At 40.3% G+C, this 16270-nt stretch overlaps 1 protein-coding gene across 1 annotated transcript; it reads left to right on the top strand.

Moving 5' to 3' along the window:
• Positions 1–8325: 8325 nt before the first annotated feature.
• ucp3 (uncoupling protein 3) lies at positions 8326–13956 on the top strand. Its single transcript, XM_060909412.1, has 8 exons — positions 8326–8476; positions 8630–8751; positions 8922–9115; positions 9240–9447; positions 10084–10281; positions 10369–10470; positions 10564–10744; positions 11331–13956. The coding sequence occupies exons 3-8, from the start codon at positions 8990–8992 to the stop codon at positions 11443–11445; spliced, it is 930 nt and encodes a 309-aa protein (XP_060765395.1). The 5' UTR covers positions 8326–8476; positions 8630–8751; positions 8922–8989; the 3' UTR covers positions 11446–13956.
• Positions 13957–16270: the final 2314 nt, after the last annotated feature.

The following is a 16270-nucleotide window of genomic DNA, read 5'->3' as shown; positions in this document are numbered from 1 at the left end:
TACTACCATCTGGCAAGGCATGCTGCAATACAGATGTGAGTGGGGAGTTAAACTCTCGTGGTTACCAGAGGACTAGCCCCGCACTGTAACCCTAGCTATGTAATAGGCGAGAGGCCGAGGGCTGCGGAAACGGAGATCGGTGCTGCGTGATGCGCCACATGGCACGGGAAGGACTTTAACTTTTAATATAAGACAATATCTTGGCCTTACTTTTCACCTTGTCTTAACACTTGAGTTAAATTTTCCCATGTTGATTGTGGCTAATTGCACGTTAGCTGCCTCAAATAGGACACGTTATCCTGCTTAGAAACTTCTTTGTTGAATGTACACTATGCCTGGCTAGACAAAAAGAGTTATCCTCTTATTCTTGTTCACTGTTTTTACCCTTGATAACAATCTTTATCATGTCTGACTGAAATGTACCCTTGGTTGTGATGTTGGTTTCAAGATCACTCTCTGTACCAGATCATATCTAGACATGGTCACTTATAAATAGTAGTTTTCCATTTTGTTCTCTCTCTGTATAGTAAATCATTGGGCATTGTGACTGGTTAAAGTGCATATTCTGGACCAATTTCGTGTTTTTTTTTTATATGAAAGTCTGTCCCTTTACACACTCATCCGGAAGGGTAATTTTGCACAAGGCCATCTGTCTACAGCAGAAAAAAATAAAATAACAAAACGCGTCTGGAAAAATCCCAAGGGAGTCTGGAGCCAGAATCGTGACGTCACCTGCGGAAGCGCCAGTAGGCTGCGAGAGCTTGCACGGTTTCAGTGCACAGCCTGTGTAGACCAAGCGCTCCCATTTCTTTCTCATTGTCCGGTCTTTTGGAAAACGATGAGTACTAATCCCATCAAGATTGGTGTTGCTACACCCTCCTACGATACATCTGTTAACCATTTTAATAATTGCGCGATAATGTTGAAGAAATTTGCAGAAAACCACCAGGTCGTTTTCTCTTATGACAAACCAGCGCTGATGTAGGATTCAGAAGGAGGCGTCCCGCAGATGACGTCACGAAAATCAGTGTTTGCCGGGAAATCCAAATGCCAAGTTTTTTCAGAGGCGGACCAATTCGCCTCAAATGGCTTGATTTCAACCGAATTTTTCTGGTATTGCGCAAGGTAAAAAAATTGCAGAGAATACAGAATGTTACAGATATTTGACCAAAGTTTAATATGAAATAGGAGAATTACATTGATCTTGCTCCTGAATTTACCCGTGATATGCACTTTAAAGCCTCTCATGTCTCATTCTTACGCATCTTTTGTGCCTTGCTTATCTTTTCAATTACCAAGAAGCGCTTTGTTGTTGTTCAGTATAACCCAAGTCACTTTTTGCTGAAGGAATCTTTGGTTGTACTCATCGCACAGGTTCCAAGGTGAATGCAAAGGGGAGTTTCTCAATGCTAGATGCATCTTTCTGCAAGATTGAGTTCTAATAAGAACAAGTTAAGTGTTTTTATGCAAATTCCACTCCTGGCACATTTATCTGAGAGGGCAAGTGAGCAACACAAGGACAATGAAAATCTGGGTCATGTTAACCCACAGGAGATTTTGGAGAATGGTCCTGTCTCAGGGTCTGTACATGTGATACTCCATGTGAATGGAAAGAAGTGACCTGGGAAATTCTCCGGAGACTGAAATATGACCAGACCCAACACTATTTAAAAAAAAAACTTTGTGTTGGGAAATTTTAAGCCTTTATTTGTCACACATACTTTCGAACACAGTGAAATTCTTTCTCTGAATTTCACCCATCTGCAGATTTGAGCACACATACATACCCCAAGCAATGGGCAGCTGTACTGCAGCATCTGGGGAGCAGTTGGAGGTTAAGTGCCTTGCTCAAGGTTCATGGACTTGAACCAGTGACCTTTTAGTCTCAAAGCTGCTTCGCTAACCTTTAGGCCATGGCTTCCTCCCAATTAATGCCGAGTTCTGTGTGCCAAAAGTGAACATGACCATTCATTTCTTGTTGTTGTTGTTTTTTGGGGGGAATGGTCCTATCTCAAGGTCTTTACATGTGATACCCCATGTGAATGGAAAGAAGTGACCTGGGAAACTCTCCAGAGAGACTGAAATACAACCAGACCCAGCACTATCCTCTTTTTCATAGGTAAACTCACTGAACTCACATGGATGCAAACTTGGAAGAACAAATTTTGCTTCAAAATGATACAAATATCTATTAACTCAAGGGTAAAATTGACAGTATTTCCCAACACTTTCATTCTGAAATTCATTCTTCTGTCTCGCAAGTAGCCCTTTCTCATAAAGCTGACTGCTGTCTCTCTGCTTTCTCTCCTGTTGATTCTTCTAAAGTATCGGAAATTATGACCAAGTTCTCCTCCTCCTCATGTCTGCTGGACCCTGCACCCATTGCACTTCTGAAATCCTGTGTATCTGCTATCTCCCCTTATATTTCTCATATGATTAATCAGTGTTTTGCTTTAGACACTGTTCCCATCTCCCTCAGAATTGCTTCTGTTACACCAATACTAAAGAAACCTGGTCTAGATTCTCTTTCACTGTCCAATTACAGACCCATTTCAAATCTCCCTTTCCTAGCTAAAGTAATGGAGTGAGTTGTAGCCTCTCAGCTTCATAATTTCCTTGTTCATAATGATCTCTGTGAACCCTTTCAGTCAGGCTTTCGCAATCTGCACAGCACTGAATCTGCTCTCTTAAGAGTTGTTAATGACCTCCTGCTCTCAACTGATGCTGGCCATCTCAATGTCCTTGTTCTCTTGGACCTCACAGCTGCCTTTGACACTGTACATCATGAGATACTCATTTCCAGACTATCTTCTTTTGGTATTAGCTTTAGCCTGGTTTCAGTCATATCTAGCAAACAGGCAACAGTTCATCCCTAGTGGTGTTCATAAATCATCCACTGTTACTGTTGCTTAAGGTGTGCCTCAGGGTTCTGTCCTTGGTCCCCTTCTTTTTACAGTGGTGCTTGAAAGTTTGTGAACCCTTTAGAATTTTCTATATTTCTGCATAAATATGACCTAAAACATCATCAGATTTTCACACAAGTCCTAAAGGTAGATAAAGAGAACCCAGTTAAACAAATGAGACAAAAATATTATACTTGGTCATTTATTTATTGAGGAAAATGATCCAATATTACATATCTGTGAGTGGCAAAAGTATGTGAACCTCTAGGATTAGCAGTTAATTTGAAGGTGAAATTAGAGTCAGGTGTTTTCAATCAATGGGATGACAATCAGGTGTGAGTGGGCACCCTGTTTTATTTAAAGAACAAGGATCTATCAAAGTCTGATCTTCACAACACATGTTTGTGGAAGTGTATCATGGCACGAACAAAGGAGATTTCTGAGGACCTCAGAAGAAGTGTTGCTGATGCTCATCAGGCTGGAAAACATTACAAAACCATCTCTAAAGAGTTTGGACTCCACCAATCCACAGACAGACAGACTGTGTACAAACGGAGGAAACTCAAGACCATTGTTACCCTCCCCAGGAGTGGGCGACCAACAAAGATCACTCCAAGAGCAAGGCGTGTAATAGTCGGCGAGGTCACAAAGGACCCCAGGGTAACTTCTAAGCAACTGAAGGCCTCTCTCACATTGGCTAATGTTAATGTTCATGAGTCCACCATCAGGAAAACACTGAACAACAATGGTGTGCATGGCAGGGCTGCAAGGAGAAAGCCACTGCTCTCCAAAAAGAACACTGCTGCTTGTCTACAGTCTGCTAAAGATCATGTGGACAAGCCACAAGGCTATTGGACAAATGTTTTGTGGACGGATGAGACCAAAATAGAACTTTTTGGTTTAAATGAGAAGCGTTATGTTTGGAGAAAGGAAAACACTGCATTCCAGCATAAGAACCTTATCCCATCTGTGAAACATGGTGGTGGTAGTATCATGGTTTGGGCCTGTTTTGCTGCATCTGGGCCAGGATGGCTTGCCATCATTGATGGAACAATGAATTCTGAATTATACCAGCGAATTCTAAAGGAAAATGTCAGGACATCTGTCCATGAACTGAATCTCAAGAGAAGGTGGGCCATGCAGCAAGACAACGGCCCTAAGCGCACAAGTCGTTCTACCAAAGAATGGTTAAAGAAGAATAAAGTTAATGTTTTGGAATGGCCAAGTCAAAGTCCTGACTTTAATCCAATCAAAATGTTGTGGAAGGACCTGAAGCGAGTAGTTCATGTGAGGAAACCCACCAACATCCCAGAGTTGAAGCTGTTCTGTACGGAGGAACGGGCTAAAATTCCTCCAAGCCGGTGTGCAGGACTGATCAACAGTTACCGCAAACATTTAGTTGCAGTTATCGCTGCACAAGGGGGTCACACCAGATACTGAAAGCAAAGGTTCACATACTTTTGCCACTCACAGATATGTAATATTGGATCATTTTCTTCAATAAATAAATGAGCAAGTATAATATTTCTGTCTCATTTGTTTAACTGGGTTCTCTTTCTCTACTTTTAGGACTTGTGTGAAAATCCGATGATGTTTTAGGTCATATTTATGCAGAAATATAGAAAATTCTAAAGGGTTCACAAACTTTCAAGCACCACTGTATATTATATGTTTCTCCTGTAGGCCAGATTATTTGTAACCATGGCCTTAACTTTCATTGTTATGCTGATGACTTTCAAATCTACATCACTATCACCCCTTCCATAGCCTCTGTCCAGCTGCTAAGGACTTGCATCAGTACTGACCTTAAGCAACGGCTGCATAAGAACTGCCTTAAACTTAATGCTAGCAAAACGGAGGTTCTATTAGTAGGTACCAAAAGACAGGTTCTGAACTTCTCCAATTTCACTACTGATGTTGATGGTGTGTCTATTAGTCCTTCCCAAGTTATAAAAAACCTTGGAGTTCTCTTTGACTCCACCCTTACGTTTGAACCCCATTTTAAACTCATTACTAAGAATGCTTTTTTTACCTCCGCAATATTGCACGTCTCCGCCCTCTTCTCTTGGAAACTGATGCCAAAGTGTTGGTCAATGCGTTTATCTTTTCTCGTCTTGACTATTGCAATTCTCTCTTTTATGGTCTCCCTGCCACATTGCTCAATTGCCTGCAGTACATCCAAAACTCAGCAGCTAGAGTCCTCACACTCACCAAGCGCACTGCTCACATCACTCCTGTTTTACAGCAACTGCATTGGTTGCCAGTTATCTCTCAGATTAAATACAAAATCTTGCTTTTAACCTATAAAGCTCTTCATGGTTTCACCCCTTCCTATCTCTGTGAGCTAATTCATTTGTACTGTCCTTCCCGCTCCCTCAGTTCTTCTGTCTGTGGACTTCTGACTGTTCCACGTTTTAAACTGGCATCTATGGGTGGCAGATCATTCAGTGTTGCTGCTCCTAAACTTTGGAACTCGTTACCACAATCGCTTCGTGACTGTTCCACTCTCTCTTCCTTCAAAGCTAACTTGAAAACTTTCCTCTTTACCTCACACTACTCTTCCTAGTGTGGCCTTTTTTTTTTTTTTTTGGTAACTCCTGTGTAAAGCGTCCTTGGGTTTGTGAAAGGCGCTATATAAGTTGAAATTATTATTATTATTAATTACGTAGTACATTAGCTGAGCTGTTTTATAGAAGATCTAAAGCGTTGTTCTGGTTTTGTTTCAACCTTTCAACCTAATGTTTATCACAGCCATATAACCTTTAGATCTATTTCTGCATGTAATCTGTGCATGACTTAAAACATGGCACAAAACGTTTCCATTATAGAGAATAGATGTATTCACAGGCATATTAGTACTCTTTGGGATAATTATTTATTTGATCCTGTAAGAGCGGCACCGCCAACTGTTATCTAAAGGAGGCAGGGAGGAACTTGTCTGCGTCACACAGACATACCTGTATCCAGTTTCAGTCTGACAGCTTAGGGAGTGGACTAGTGGAGCAAAAACAGGATCCTGTTTACTTCTTTAAGGATCTGAAAGGTCACAAAGTGTACTGAGGAAACTGGTTTAAACTTGCTGCCATAACCTTATATGCTTCGTTCATGGAACTTCTGTGAAACTGATGTGTTGTTACACAACTGCTTGAGATGCAGTTTTCAGTTTTAGTGGTAGTTTTTGAGCAGGTTGTTTAGGTTTGAGAAGAAAGCCCTTCTTAATGGCCTGGAAGTTCACTCCCTTCATTTTGGTGTATGAGTCCTTTTTCACATAGACGGTCAGAAATAGGGTTACAGTAGGAGTCCATTTCCGTCCCTCAAGGTACAATCTGCACTGGTGTACCCCCTAGGGCTCATTACTGGACCTCAGGGTAACTATGTGTACCTTTTTAGGACAAAAAAGGTACATACAGTGGTTTGCAAAAGTTTGGGCACCCCTGGTCAAAATTGCTGTTACTGTGAACAGTTAAGCAAGTTGAAGATGAAATGATCTCCAAAAGGCATAAAGTTAAAGATGACTCATTCCCTTTATATTTTAAGCAAAAACAATTTTTTATTTTCATCTTTTACATTCCTGGCGACTTGTCCAGGGTGTACCCCGCCTTTCGCCCGTAGTCAGCTGGGATAGGCTCCAGCTTGCCTGCGACCCTGTAGAAGGATAAACCGGCTAGAGATAATGAGATGAGATGAGATGAGATGAGATGAGATCTTTTACATTTTCAAAATAACAAAAAAAGGAAAAGGGCCCGAAGCAAAAGTTTAGGCACCCTGCACAGTTAGTACCTAGTAACACCCCCTTTGGCAAGTATCACAGCTTGTAAACACTTTTTGTAGCCAGCTAATAATCTTTCAGTTCTTACCTGGGGGATTTTCACACATTCATCCTTGGAAAAGGCTTCCAGTTCTACAAGTTTCTTGGGCTGTCTTGCATGCGCTGCTCTTTTGAGATCTATCCACAGATTTTCAATGATGTTTAGGTCAGGGGACTGTGAGGGCCCGGGCAAAACCTTCAGCTTGTGCCTCTTGAGGTATTCCATTGTAGATTTTGAGGTGTGTTTTGGATCATCGTCTTATTGTAGGACCCATCCTCTTTTTAACTTCAACTTTTTTACAGATGGTGTGATGTTTGCTTCCAGAATTTGCTGGTATTTATTCGAATCCATGCTTCCCTCGACCAATGAAATGTGCCCTGTGCCACTGGCTGCAACACAACCCCAAAGCATGATCGATCCACACCCATGCTTCAGAGTTGGAGAGGTGTTCTTTTCCTGGCATTTGGCACCCTTTTTTCTCCAAACATACCTTTGCACATTGTGGCCAAAAAGTTCTATTTTGATTTCATCAGTCCACAGGACTTGTTTCCAAAATGCATCAGGCTTATTTAGATGTTCATTTGCAAACTTCAGACGCTGAATTTTGTGGCTAGGATGCAGGAACGGTTTTCTTCTGATGACTCTTCCATGAAGGTCATATTTGTTCAGGTGTCGCTGCATAGTAGAACAGTGTACCACCGCTCCAGGGTCTGCTAAATCTTTCTGAAGGTCTTTTGCAGTCAAACAGGGGTTTTATTTGCCTTTCTAGCAATCCAACAAGCAGTTCTTTCAGAAAGTTTTCTTCATCTTCCAGACCTCACCTTGATCTCCACTGTTTCTGTTAACTGCCATTTCTTAATAACATTACGATATGAGGAAACGGCTACCTGAAAACACTTTGCTACGTTCTTGTAGCCTTCTCCTGCTTTGTGAGCATCAATTATTTTATTATTCAGAATGCGAGGGAGTTGCTTAGAGGAGCCCATGGCTGTTGATTTTAGGGACAAGTTTGAGGAGTCAGAGAATTTATACAGCTTTGAAATCTGCATCATCTGACCTTTCCTAATGAAGAATTTGAACAAGCCACAGCTCAATAAGCTAATTAAGGTCTGGAACCTTGGTAAAAGTTACCTGAGAACTCAAATGAATTGGGGTGCCCAAACTTTCGCATGGTGTTCCTTTTCTTTTTTCACTCTCCAATTGTACAAAACAAAAATAATACACAAATCTTGCAGAAAACGCTGAAAAGAAACGTGTCGTCTTTACCTTTATGCCTTTTGGTGATCAGTTCATCTTCTGCTCACTTAACTATTCACAGTAACAGACATTTTCAGTAAGCGTGCCCGAACTTTTGCATGCCACTGTACAATAGCAAGAATTTCAGGGAAATCATCATGGCTGACTTGCACTGTATTTCTCAGGCTGGGGTGTAACTCAAAATTATATGTTTTTGTGCTTAACTCAAGCTAGGCAGGGCAGTCCTGATAGTGACAGTTTGTGAACACTGTACTATATGACAGTAGAGTGATAGTACAGAGGTATATCAGATATGAACCGGTTTTGTCACCAGTGACGTTGCCAGAAACATCCAGTTTGTGTGAATGTCACCTGACTGCATGCATATCACTTGCAGGAGTCACACAGCTCACAAGAAGTGTCTGAGCTCAGAGAGGAAGGATCGCTCATTGGAATACTACTCAACACAGGAAAAAGCATTTTTATTTCCTGATTATTTTACAGTTGATTGATTTTTTTTTGACACAGGTAACTCATTTTGGCACATATTTAATATCTTAAATGAATTTTTGGGATCCTTGAAAAAAATTGTGAATTGTTTATTAGACTCAGGTCTTTTAAATATTGACCCATGTTGTGTTTCAGAAGTTTAGTTTTAATTGATTTGTCTATTGTTTACAGTGGTATGCTACTTTGGAATATTACTTCATCCATTTTTATGGATAAGGTAAGTGAAACCCAAAGACAACTGAGACGACGACAACAACAACAACGACAAAGAATCCCCACTGAAGAAACCTGAGGTAAGCATCCACATTGAAATATTTTTCTTTACTTGTCTAATTATGTCTGTCCATTCCTAATAATATCCAACACACAGAACAACAGTTGTCTCTTCACCAGTGATAACAGAATCATATACCTGTGTTATGACAAGTATTTACCACTTTTACACTTTCATCACCTGCCACAGTTCTTTGGAAACATCATTCCAGAAATTCCCTCGACCAAAACAAGTGTGAGTATTGGAGAAAAAACAACATGGTTGGACTCAAGCCCACAGATCGAGCTCCGACAGCCACTGTGAAGTTCTTCGGTGCTGGAACAGCAGCCTGCATCGCTGACTTAGTGACCTTTCCCCTGGACACAGCCAAAGTCAGGCTCCAGGTAAGAGCTGGTTTAACTCCTCAGATTAATGACTGAATGAATGCGGAAACAAAGAAAATGCTGATTTGCCCTAATCATTCTTGTTTTGTTTGAATCTCTCATCACGTTTTCATGTTGTTTCCAGATCCAGGGTGAGTCCAAGCCTGCTGAAGGAGCAGCTGGCGTGAAATATCGGGGTGTGTTTGGTACTATCACCACTATAGTACGCATGGAGGGGCCACGGAGTCTCTACAACGGGCTGGTGGCTGGACTGCAGCGACAGATGAGCTTCGCTTCGGTCCGCATCGGCCTTTATGACTCGATGAAGCAGTTCTACACTCGAGGGTCTGAGAGTGAGTGCTGAATTATATTCATATGATTATGATGGGGAAGCCATGGCCTAAAGGTTAGAGAAGCAGCTTTAGAATGAAAAGGTTGCAGGTTCGATTCCAGGACCAGCAGGAATGGCTGAAGTGCCCTTGAGCAAGGCCTAATCCTCAACAGGGTCCTGTTGTATGTCGCTCTGGCTAAGAATACCTGTAATGTGATGATGTTTTGCAAAAGTAACACCCCCTCCCCACCACCAACCTGGAAGTAAAATTGACTTAATTGGGATTATATGTCAAGAAAAATACCCCATAACATCAAAGTTGGGAGTGGGTTAGGGTTAATATGGTTTGCAAAATTATTGACAAAAAATAATTTTCAGTGCATAAGTATACACCTTCTTCCTTAGTGTGAAACTGCTCTATTAGTTCTGGCTCAACCAGCCATCACAAGTCAGGCAATTTCTTCCATGGTGTCCACTTGTAAGCAAGTAAAGTATCATGTGATCCCGATATAAATACATCACCTTTGCCTGGAAATCCAAATATAAATTTGATATGTGTGTTACACTACCAACCATGGAAAAGTTCAAGCAGCGGTTATGCAAAGTACTGTACATTTTATAACTTGATTTCACAACATTCTTTTTATGCTTTCCCCAGATGCAGGCATTGTGAGTCGGTTGCTAGCCGGCTGCACGACCGGGGCCATGGCCGTGGCATTTGCGCAGCCCACAGATGTAGTAAAAGTACGCTTCCAGGCCCAAATCCGTGTTGCCGATGGAGCAAAGCGTTACAATGGCACAATGGATGCCTACAAGACCATCGCTCGTGATGAAGGCATCAAAGGGCTGTGGAAAGGTTAGCCTTCATGAACTTTCACCAACTGTCTAAAATGGGAGAGTCTGATGCCAGAACAGTATGATTGTGTAACATAAATTGTTTCAGGTTGCATACCAAACATCACAAGAAATGCTATTGTGAACTGTGCTGAGCTGGTAACCTATGACATCATCAAAGAGCTTATACTCAAGTACAATCTCATGACAGGTAAATAACCTTGAGAAATATCATACAGACGTTTGAATTACTCGAGACAGGAGTTCCTGATTTTGACAGATGTAAATTTTGGTCCGCCCGCAGATAACTTGCCCTGCCACTTCACGGCTGCGTTTGGAGCCGGGTTCTGCACCACCATCGTAGCCTCTCCGGTGGATGTGGTAAAGACCCGCTTCATGAACTCCACTGTAGGCCAGTACAACAGTGCCATCAACTGTGCCCTCACCATGCTGACCAAGGAAGGACCGGCTGCCTTTTACAAAGGGTGAGCAAAATTTGTTAAAAAAAGAAAAAAAAGAAAAACAAAACCTTTCAGGGTGGTCTCAGATATTTATACACCGTTTCATTATCAACCATATAAATCCCAGTAGTTATAATAGTAGAATTACTATCGAGTTACCGTGACGTTAATATGGAAATATTAAATCGCATGTATTTTTATGACAGTTTTTTTCTATATTTACAACCAAAAATGTCATGAAAATCTACATTCTAAATCTCAACCCTCATCAGAAACTTATTACGGGTGAATTTCGCAAAATCTTGATTATTGTTGGATTTATATTAGATTTTATTCTGAAAATTGGTGTCGACTTAAATTTTTGGCGGTTGATAGTATTTTAATCGACAGACTTTTTTTTTACCAGTTCACATGGTATGTTCATGATTAACCAAAACAAAATTGATTTTCAAACAAATGTCTGTCTCTTGACAATGAAATAAACATTTTAAAAAATATCAGCAATCAACCAGCAAAGATTCACTGTTGGTTAAAACATTAAATTATTCACCCAGACTGACACATCTGTTTAATTAATGATATTTGCTTCCTCATCATCATCTCCACCAAGGTTCATGCCCTCGTTCCTTCGCCTGGGATCCTGGAACATTGTGATGTTTGTCTCGTATGAGCAAATCAAGAGAGCCATGACAAGAGTGCAGCAATCCTGGGAGGCACCATTTTGATCTGGTCTTTTCAGGACGGCAACACAAAGCTGGATATAACAGACAATCTAATTTCTACCATGTCATGTGAATTATCTGACTATGACTTGGACAGTGTTTGCACCGAAATCCTGTATGGTGGTGGGAGAAGACCACATTCAGTATAGAACTAAGTTTTTTCATGGAAAAAAAAAAAAAGGCATTGCACTCTTCTCTATACGAAAGTGGAGGAGATGATCCTGTGGATGAGCTCAAGTATATCTAGGAACCATCAACATTTTCCAAGCAAGACGGCACATTTTCCCTGTAGAGCTTGCATCTGTTTTTGTCTCCTCCATCGAACTTGCGTCTTGATAGAATTAATGTCTTGTTTGAACCTGCATTTTTAGGAAAATGAAGTTGAATGTCATGTTTACAGATTTGTTTACAGGTGCAACAAATTTTGGGTCCATAGATAGTGGATTGTAGAGGATTATGTATTATAAATTTATTTTTTATTTAATCTTTATTCAGGAAGCTCATGTCACATAACATGATTTTCAATGAGGTCCTGTCTATAAAACATCACAATAATTACAGAAAAAAAAATTTACAAATAACACAAATACAAAAAAAAAAAAAAAAAAAAACTATATACAAAGCAAATATTACAATTATAAAATTAAATAATTGTTAACTTTCTATTTAAAAATATGCACATTTTTAATTGAACGTAGGTCCCTTGGCAAATTGTTCCAGTCCTGGCCAATACTTTGTAGTAGTGTTTGTTTTCCCCAATTCCTTCTGGCCTTTGTTAAGCGAATGTCATCTCTTTTCCTGGTGTGGTAACTAAGGCCCTGTCCACATGGCAACGGATTCAGGTGAATCCGATACAATTGTTTATCGTTTAGGCCTGGCGTCCACACGGCACCGGCGTTTTGGGTGCCCAAAACGCAATCTTTTGAGAACGGGTTCCAGAGTGGAAAGATCTGGCAATGTTGCCATTGCGAAGTCGTCTGGATGAGTAGAACGGATTTGTTTACGATGACGTCACAACCACATGACTGTCAGTGCTTCACGCCGGGTAGAAGTGTAACGAACTCGATGCGAGTTGTCAACAAATCCTATAACTTGGTTCATGAAACGCGCTTATAAAATATTTTCACTGTGAATATTTATTGTGTAATGGTGCAAAGTGAGAGAGAGAGAAAAAAATAGCCCTTAGGGCAGAGTCAATCCCGCCAGCAAAAATAAGGAAAAAAAGGAGCGATCTCACCTCTTCAGATGTTGGTTTAAGTCCTACAATACATTCCTCAAAAAGGGCGTAGAACAACAAATTAATCCATCAACGTGTAGCATTCAATTTATTCCGGACCATTAAAGACGCCGCCTTCCGCGTAGAATCATACGTCATCCTCGCCGCCATATTGGATAGGTCAAAGCGGAGAATAAAGATGCCTCATTCATGTGCTGCGTTTAACTGTACCAACAGGTTTACCGTCCAAACGAGATCACATGGGATTACCTTTCACAGGTGAGACTGGAAAAATACTTTTCATTGTATTTGGTCATTATAACGTAATTTTACGAACAGATTTTCCTGACTTTGTGGCTAATATGAAGTCTCGCGCATAATAGTTTATGCGCATGCGTCCTTACTTCTTCTATTGTTCTGGTGTCTCCGAAGGGACCGTCTTACAGCACCCCTAGAGGTGTGGCATGTGTATTGCATCGTTTTCAGCAAGCGTTGCGTTGCCATATGGACCTGATATTTTACTGATCGTTGCCCATTTGGACGCGATATTTTTTTAAATAACATCTCGTTGCCGTTGTCGTGTGGATGTAGCCTAAACAGACAGATTTGCTCCACATATAACAACTGTAATGCTATTTTTATACAATATGCATTCCTGTTAATTAATAAAACTGATACTGTAAAAGTATTCATTCAAATCAATCAGTTTGTTTAATTCGAGCGTTAATATCGAAGTTTATGTACTCCAATGTACTCCATACATTCTACTGAAAACATAACCAAGCAAGAGGAAGAAGAAGTGCATCAAGAAATGTTTGTAACGGAGTATTTGGTGAATTTAGAAATGGGAAAAGGAAATGGAACAGTCGTCATATCACGTTCTTGCAAATGAAATATAAAAGGGTTAATGTGGAAAATTAAATTAATTTCAACAAATATTTATTGGAATGCATTTGCGTAAAAAAATAATAATGAGAAGTAAGTTGTTGAAGTTATTTGTGTTCTGTGTTGTGTAGATTTTGCCTTTATCTATGGACAACAGGCAATTTGGTCATCAGCTGAAAGAAATGTAAAGTTACAGCAATGCTCAGTTTTATTAGTTTCTACAGACAGTCTGTTCTTACGGTACTTCAGCTGCAGTGAAAGTTATCTGGGGACAAGACAAGAGAGTTTATTCCCAGATACAGAGCTGATGTAATGCAGTATGCAGCCTCTTGACTCATATTGTAAGCAAGTGTGCATCATGCACATCTCATTTTAACATGAATATTAAACATTACTTTTCGCAAGCACACCAAGTTCCTGGTTTGTTTCCATTTTTCTTCAGTTTTCACTTATTTTTTTCATCACCAACATGCATCTGCTAGCTCAATTCTCCACTGAGTGTGTATAAAAACAAACTAACAACACTATAGCAACAACATCCTTTCTGCGCATGTATCAGGAAGTCGGTACCTCAACCGCAGAATGAAACTTGCATTTTTGTAATATTCCTATATACAATACTGCGCAAAAGTCTCAGGCACCCTACAAACTTTGTTATAGATTTCTACATTATCGAGTCAGTACAAAAACATTTTAGAGTTCCACACGTTTGTTCTCCAGCACAAAATTAAATATTACAGAAGAAAAAACATTTGTATCTGAGCAGCATATTACATAATAGACGCTTTTCAGATTAAAAAAGAAAACATAACGAAGGCTACTGGGTTTTTGGTGCAAAATTAAGAAGCGAGTATGACAGTCAAAGTGTCCAGACTGTGTCACTGTGGCTGGTTCTGCAAGATGCTCAGTAAAACCTACAGCTCATTTCCTTATAGACCCCTTCGCATGTTTGTAAACAAACCGACCGTTGCCAGGATGCGCGCGCAGCCTGGACTCAGAAACAATGGCGCTGCCCATAGACCGGCATTATGAGCGGTCAGATTATGCAAAACAATTGTCGTTACAAGATCGAGAATGCTACATAAATAAGTTAACTCTAACAAGTGGACATCGCCTGCCGGATCCGTATTTAATTAAAGAGTGGACGGACGATGTTAGTAAGTTCCCTGGTATACAATGGCCAGATATATACTCGTACCTTATTGACAAGACTTCAGTGTACACCCACGAAAAACTTCGTGCCTACAAGTCTTTAGACGCGTATGATTATGTTATGTGCGGGCATGTACAACTTGATTAACAATGGGACATTCATATTCATTTTGTTTTAATCAAATTATGCCAGTGATGTGATGGCAATGTGGCTTTAGCTACAACAGCAAATCCCAACACTAAACAGCAATTTGCAGGAGGTAATGGCATGAAAGGAATGATAGTGTAAAGAGTGCAGCTAAGAGAAATCAGAGCTGCGTAAAAAGCGAGAGACAGAGAGCAGAAATGAAACTGAACGGGGCGGGAGCTAGGTTAGAGCAGTCAACGTAAGTTGGCATTTAGAGTGAGGGCACACAATTTTACCTTTCCATCCTTGCTTTAAAATTGTGATTTTCGGCATACACAAATAATGATGGCACAAAATCTGGACTGCTTGAGTCAAGCGAGACCTCTCCTACAAACAAAACTGCATGCAAAGCTAAGTTAACATGCTAACGATATTCATTACATTGTGTAACTATGACCCAGCTAATCAGACAAACGTTACCAAAGTATTTTGCTACGTCAATAAACGAAGACTAGAAAGAATAAAAAAGAAAGATTTAATAAATAGCCTGATCTTACCTGTGATGAAGTGGGCGCTGCAAACCCGCGCATTTTTGATAGTGCTTTCATCCCAGTCTACACGTTTGATGGCTTGTAGTCATAGACGTCGGCGATTTTTTTGGAATGGGTGAGATCCTGCTGGAATTCTGTACATTTTAACCCCATCACTGCTACGATTCTGACACCCGACAACACAACAACTTGGCATTTCTGAGTCTTTTTTGGGGCCCAGGCTGCGCGCGCAATTTCCGCTTTCGTATGAATGACGTTTACTGCGAAGGGGTCTATAAAACTGCACTCATTGGACCACAGACTACTATTTTTTTTTTTTTTTAGAGCAAAAAGTCGTCTCACACCAAATATTGACTTTGTTTCATTTACTATGGCTTACGGCTTACAGTATTTTTTTTTTTACATGTTGAAACATTTTTCATTATTTTTTAAGCCATTTTCGGTCAACACCATTTCTTTACATGTGCCTAAGACTTTTGCATATTACAAGTTTAATCCACTAATCCAAAATTGCTTCAGATTCAAATCATATGAATGTCACTATAGAGCTAATAAATATATGTAACACCATATAAGAAGGTCATGGGGTTTCCCCAAAAGGAAGTTGAGGGCGTTAGCAGGACTCAGTCAAGAGCTATTCAAGGTTTTTGATAAGTAACAGTGTGGAACGCTGGTGATCTGTAAAATTACTGTATCCATGTGAAGACTTGGATCCTGTTTGTAATTTAGCACTGAGCTTCCGTTTAACACAGTTGCACAATGGCATGAGTGACACGGAAATTAGCTGCGGTGTTTTTTGTTTAAATTAGTCTCATCTCATCTCATCTCATCATCTCTAGCCGCTTTATCCTTCTACAGGGTCGCAGGCAAGCTGGAGCCTATCCCAGCTGACTACAG

The sequence above is a fragment of the Neoarius graeffei genome, chromosome 25 (assembly GCF_027579695.1).
Source record: "Neoarius graeffei isolate fNeoGra1 chromosome 25, fNeoGra1.pri, whole genome shotgun sequence".
NCBI classification, from domain to species: domain Eukaryota; kingdom Metazoa; phylum Chordata; class Actinopteri; order Siluriformes; family Ariidae; genus Neoarius; species Neoarius graeffei.
This window is presented reverse-complemented; position numbering and strand designations above follow the sequence as displayed.

What these genes read in the sequence shown, in the direction of transcription:
- ucp3 (XM_060909412.1), top strand. Translation starts at nt 8,990, where the DNA reads ATGGTTGGACTCAAGCCCACAGATCGAGCTCCGACAGCCACTGTGAAG. An exon ending in CATCAAAGGGCTGTGGAAAG is followed by an intron (nt 10,282 to 10,368) that starts GTTAGCCTTCAT and finishes AAATTGTTTCAG; the next exon opens with GTTGCATACCAAACATCACA. An exon ending in CCGGCTGCCTTTTACAAAGG is followed by an intron (nt 10,745 to 11,330) that starts GTGAGCAAAATT and finishes ATCTCCACCAAG; the next exon opens with GTTCATGCCCTCGTTCCTTC.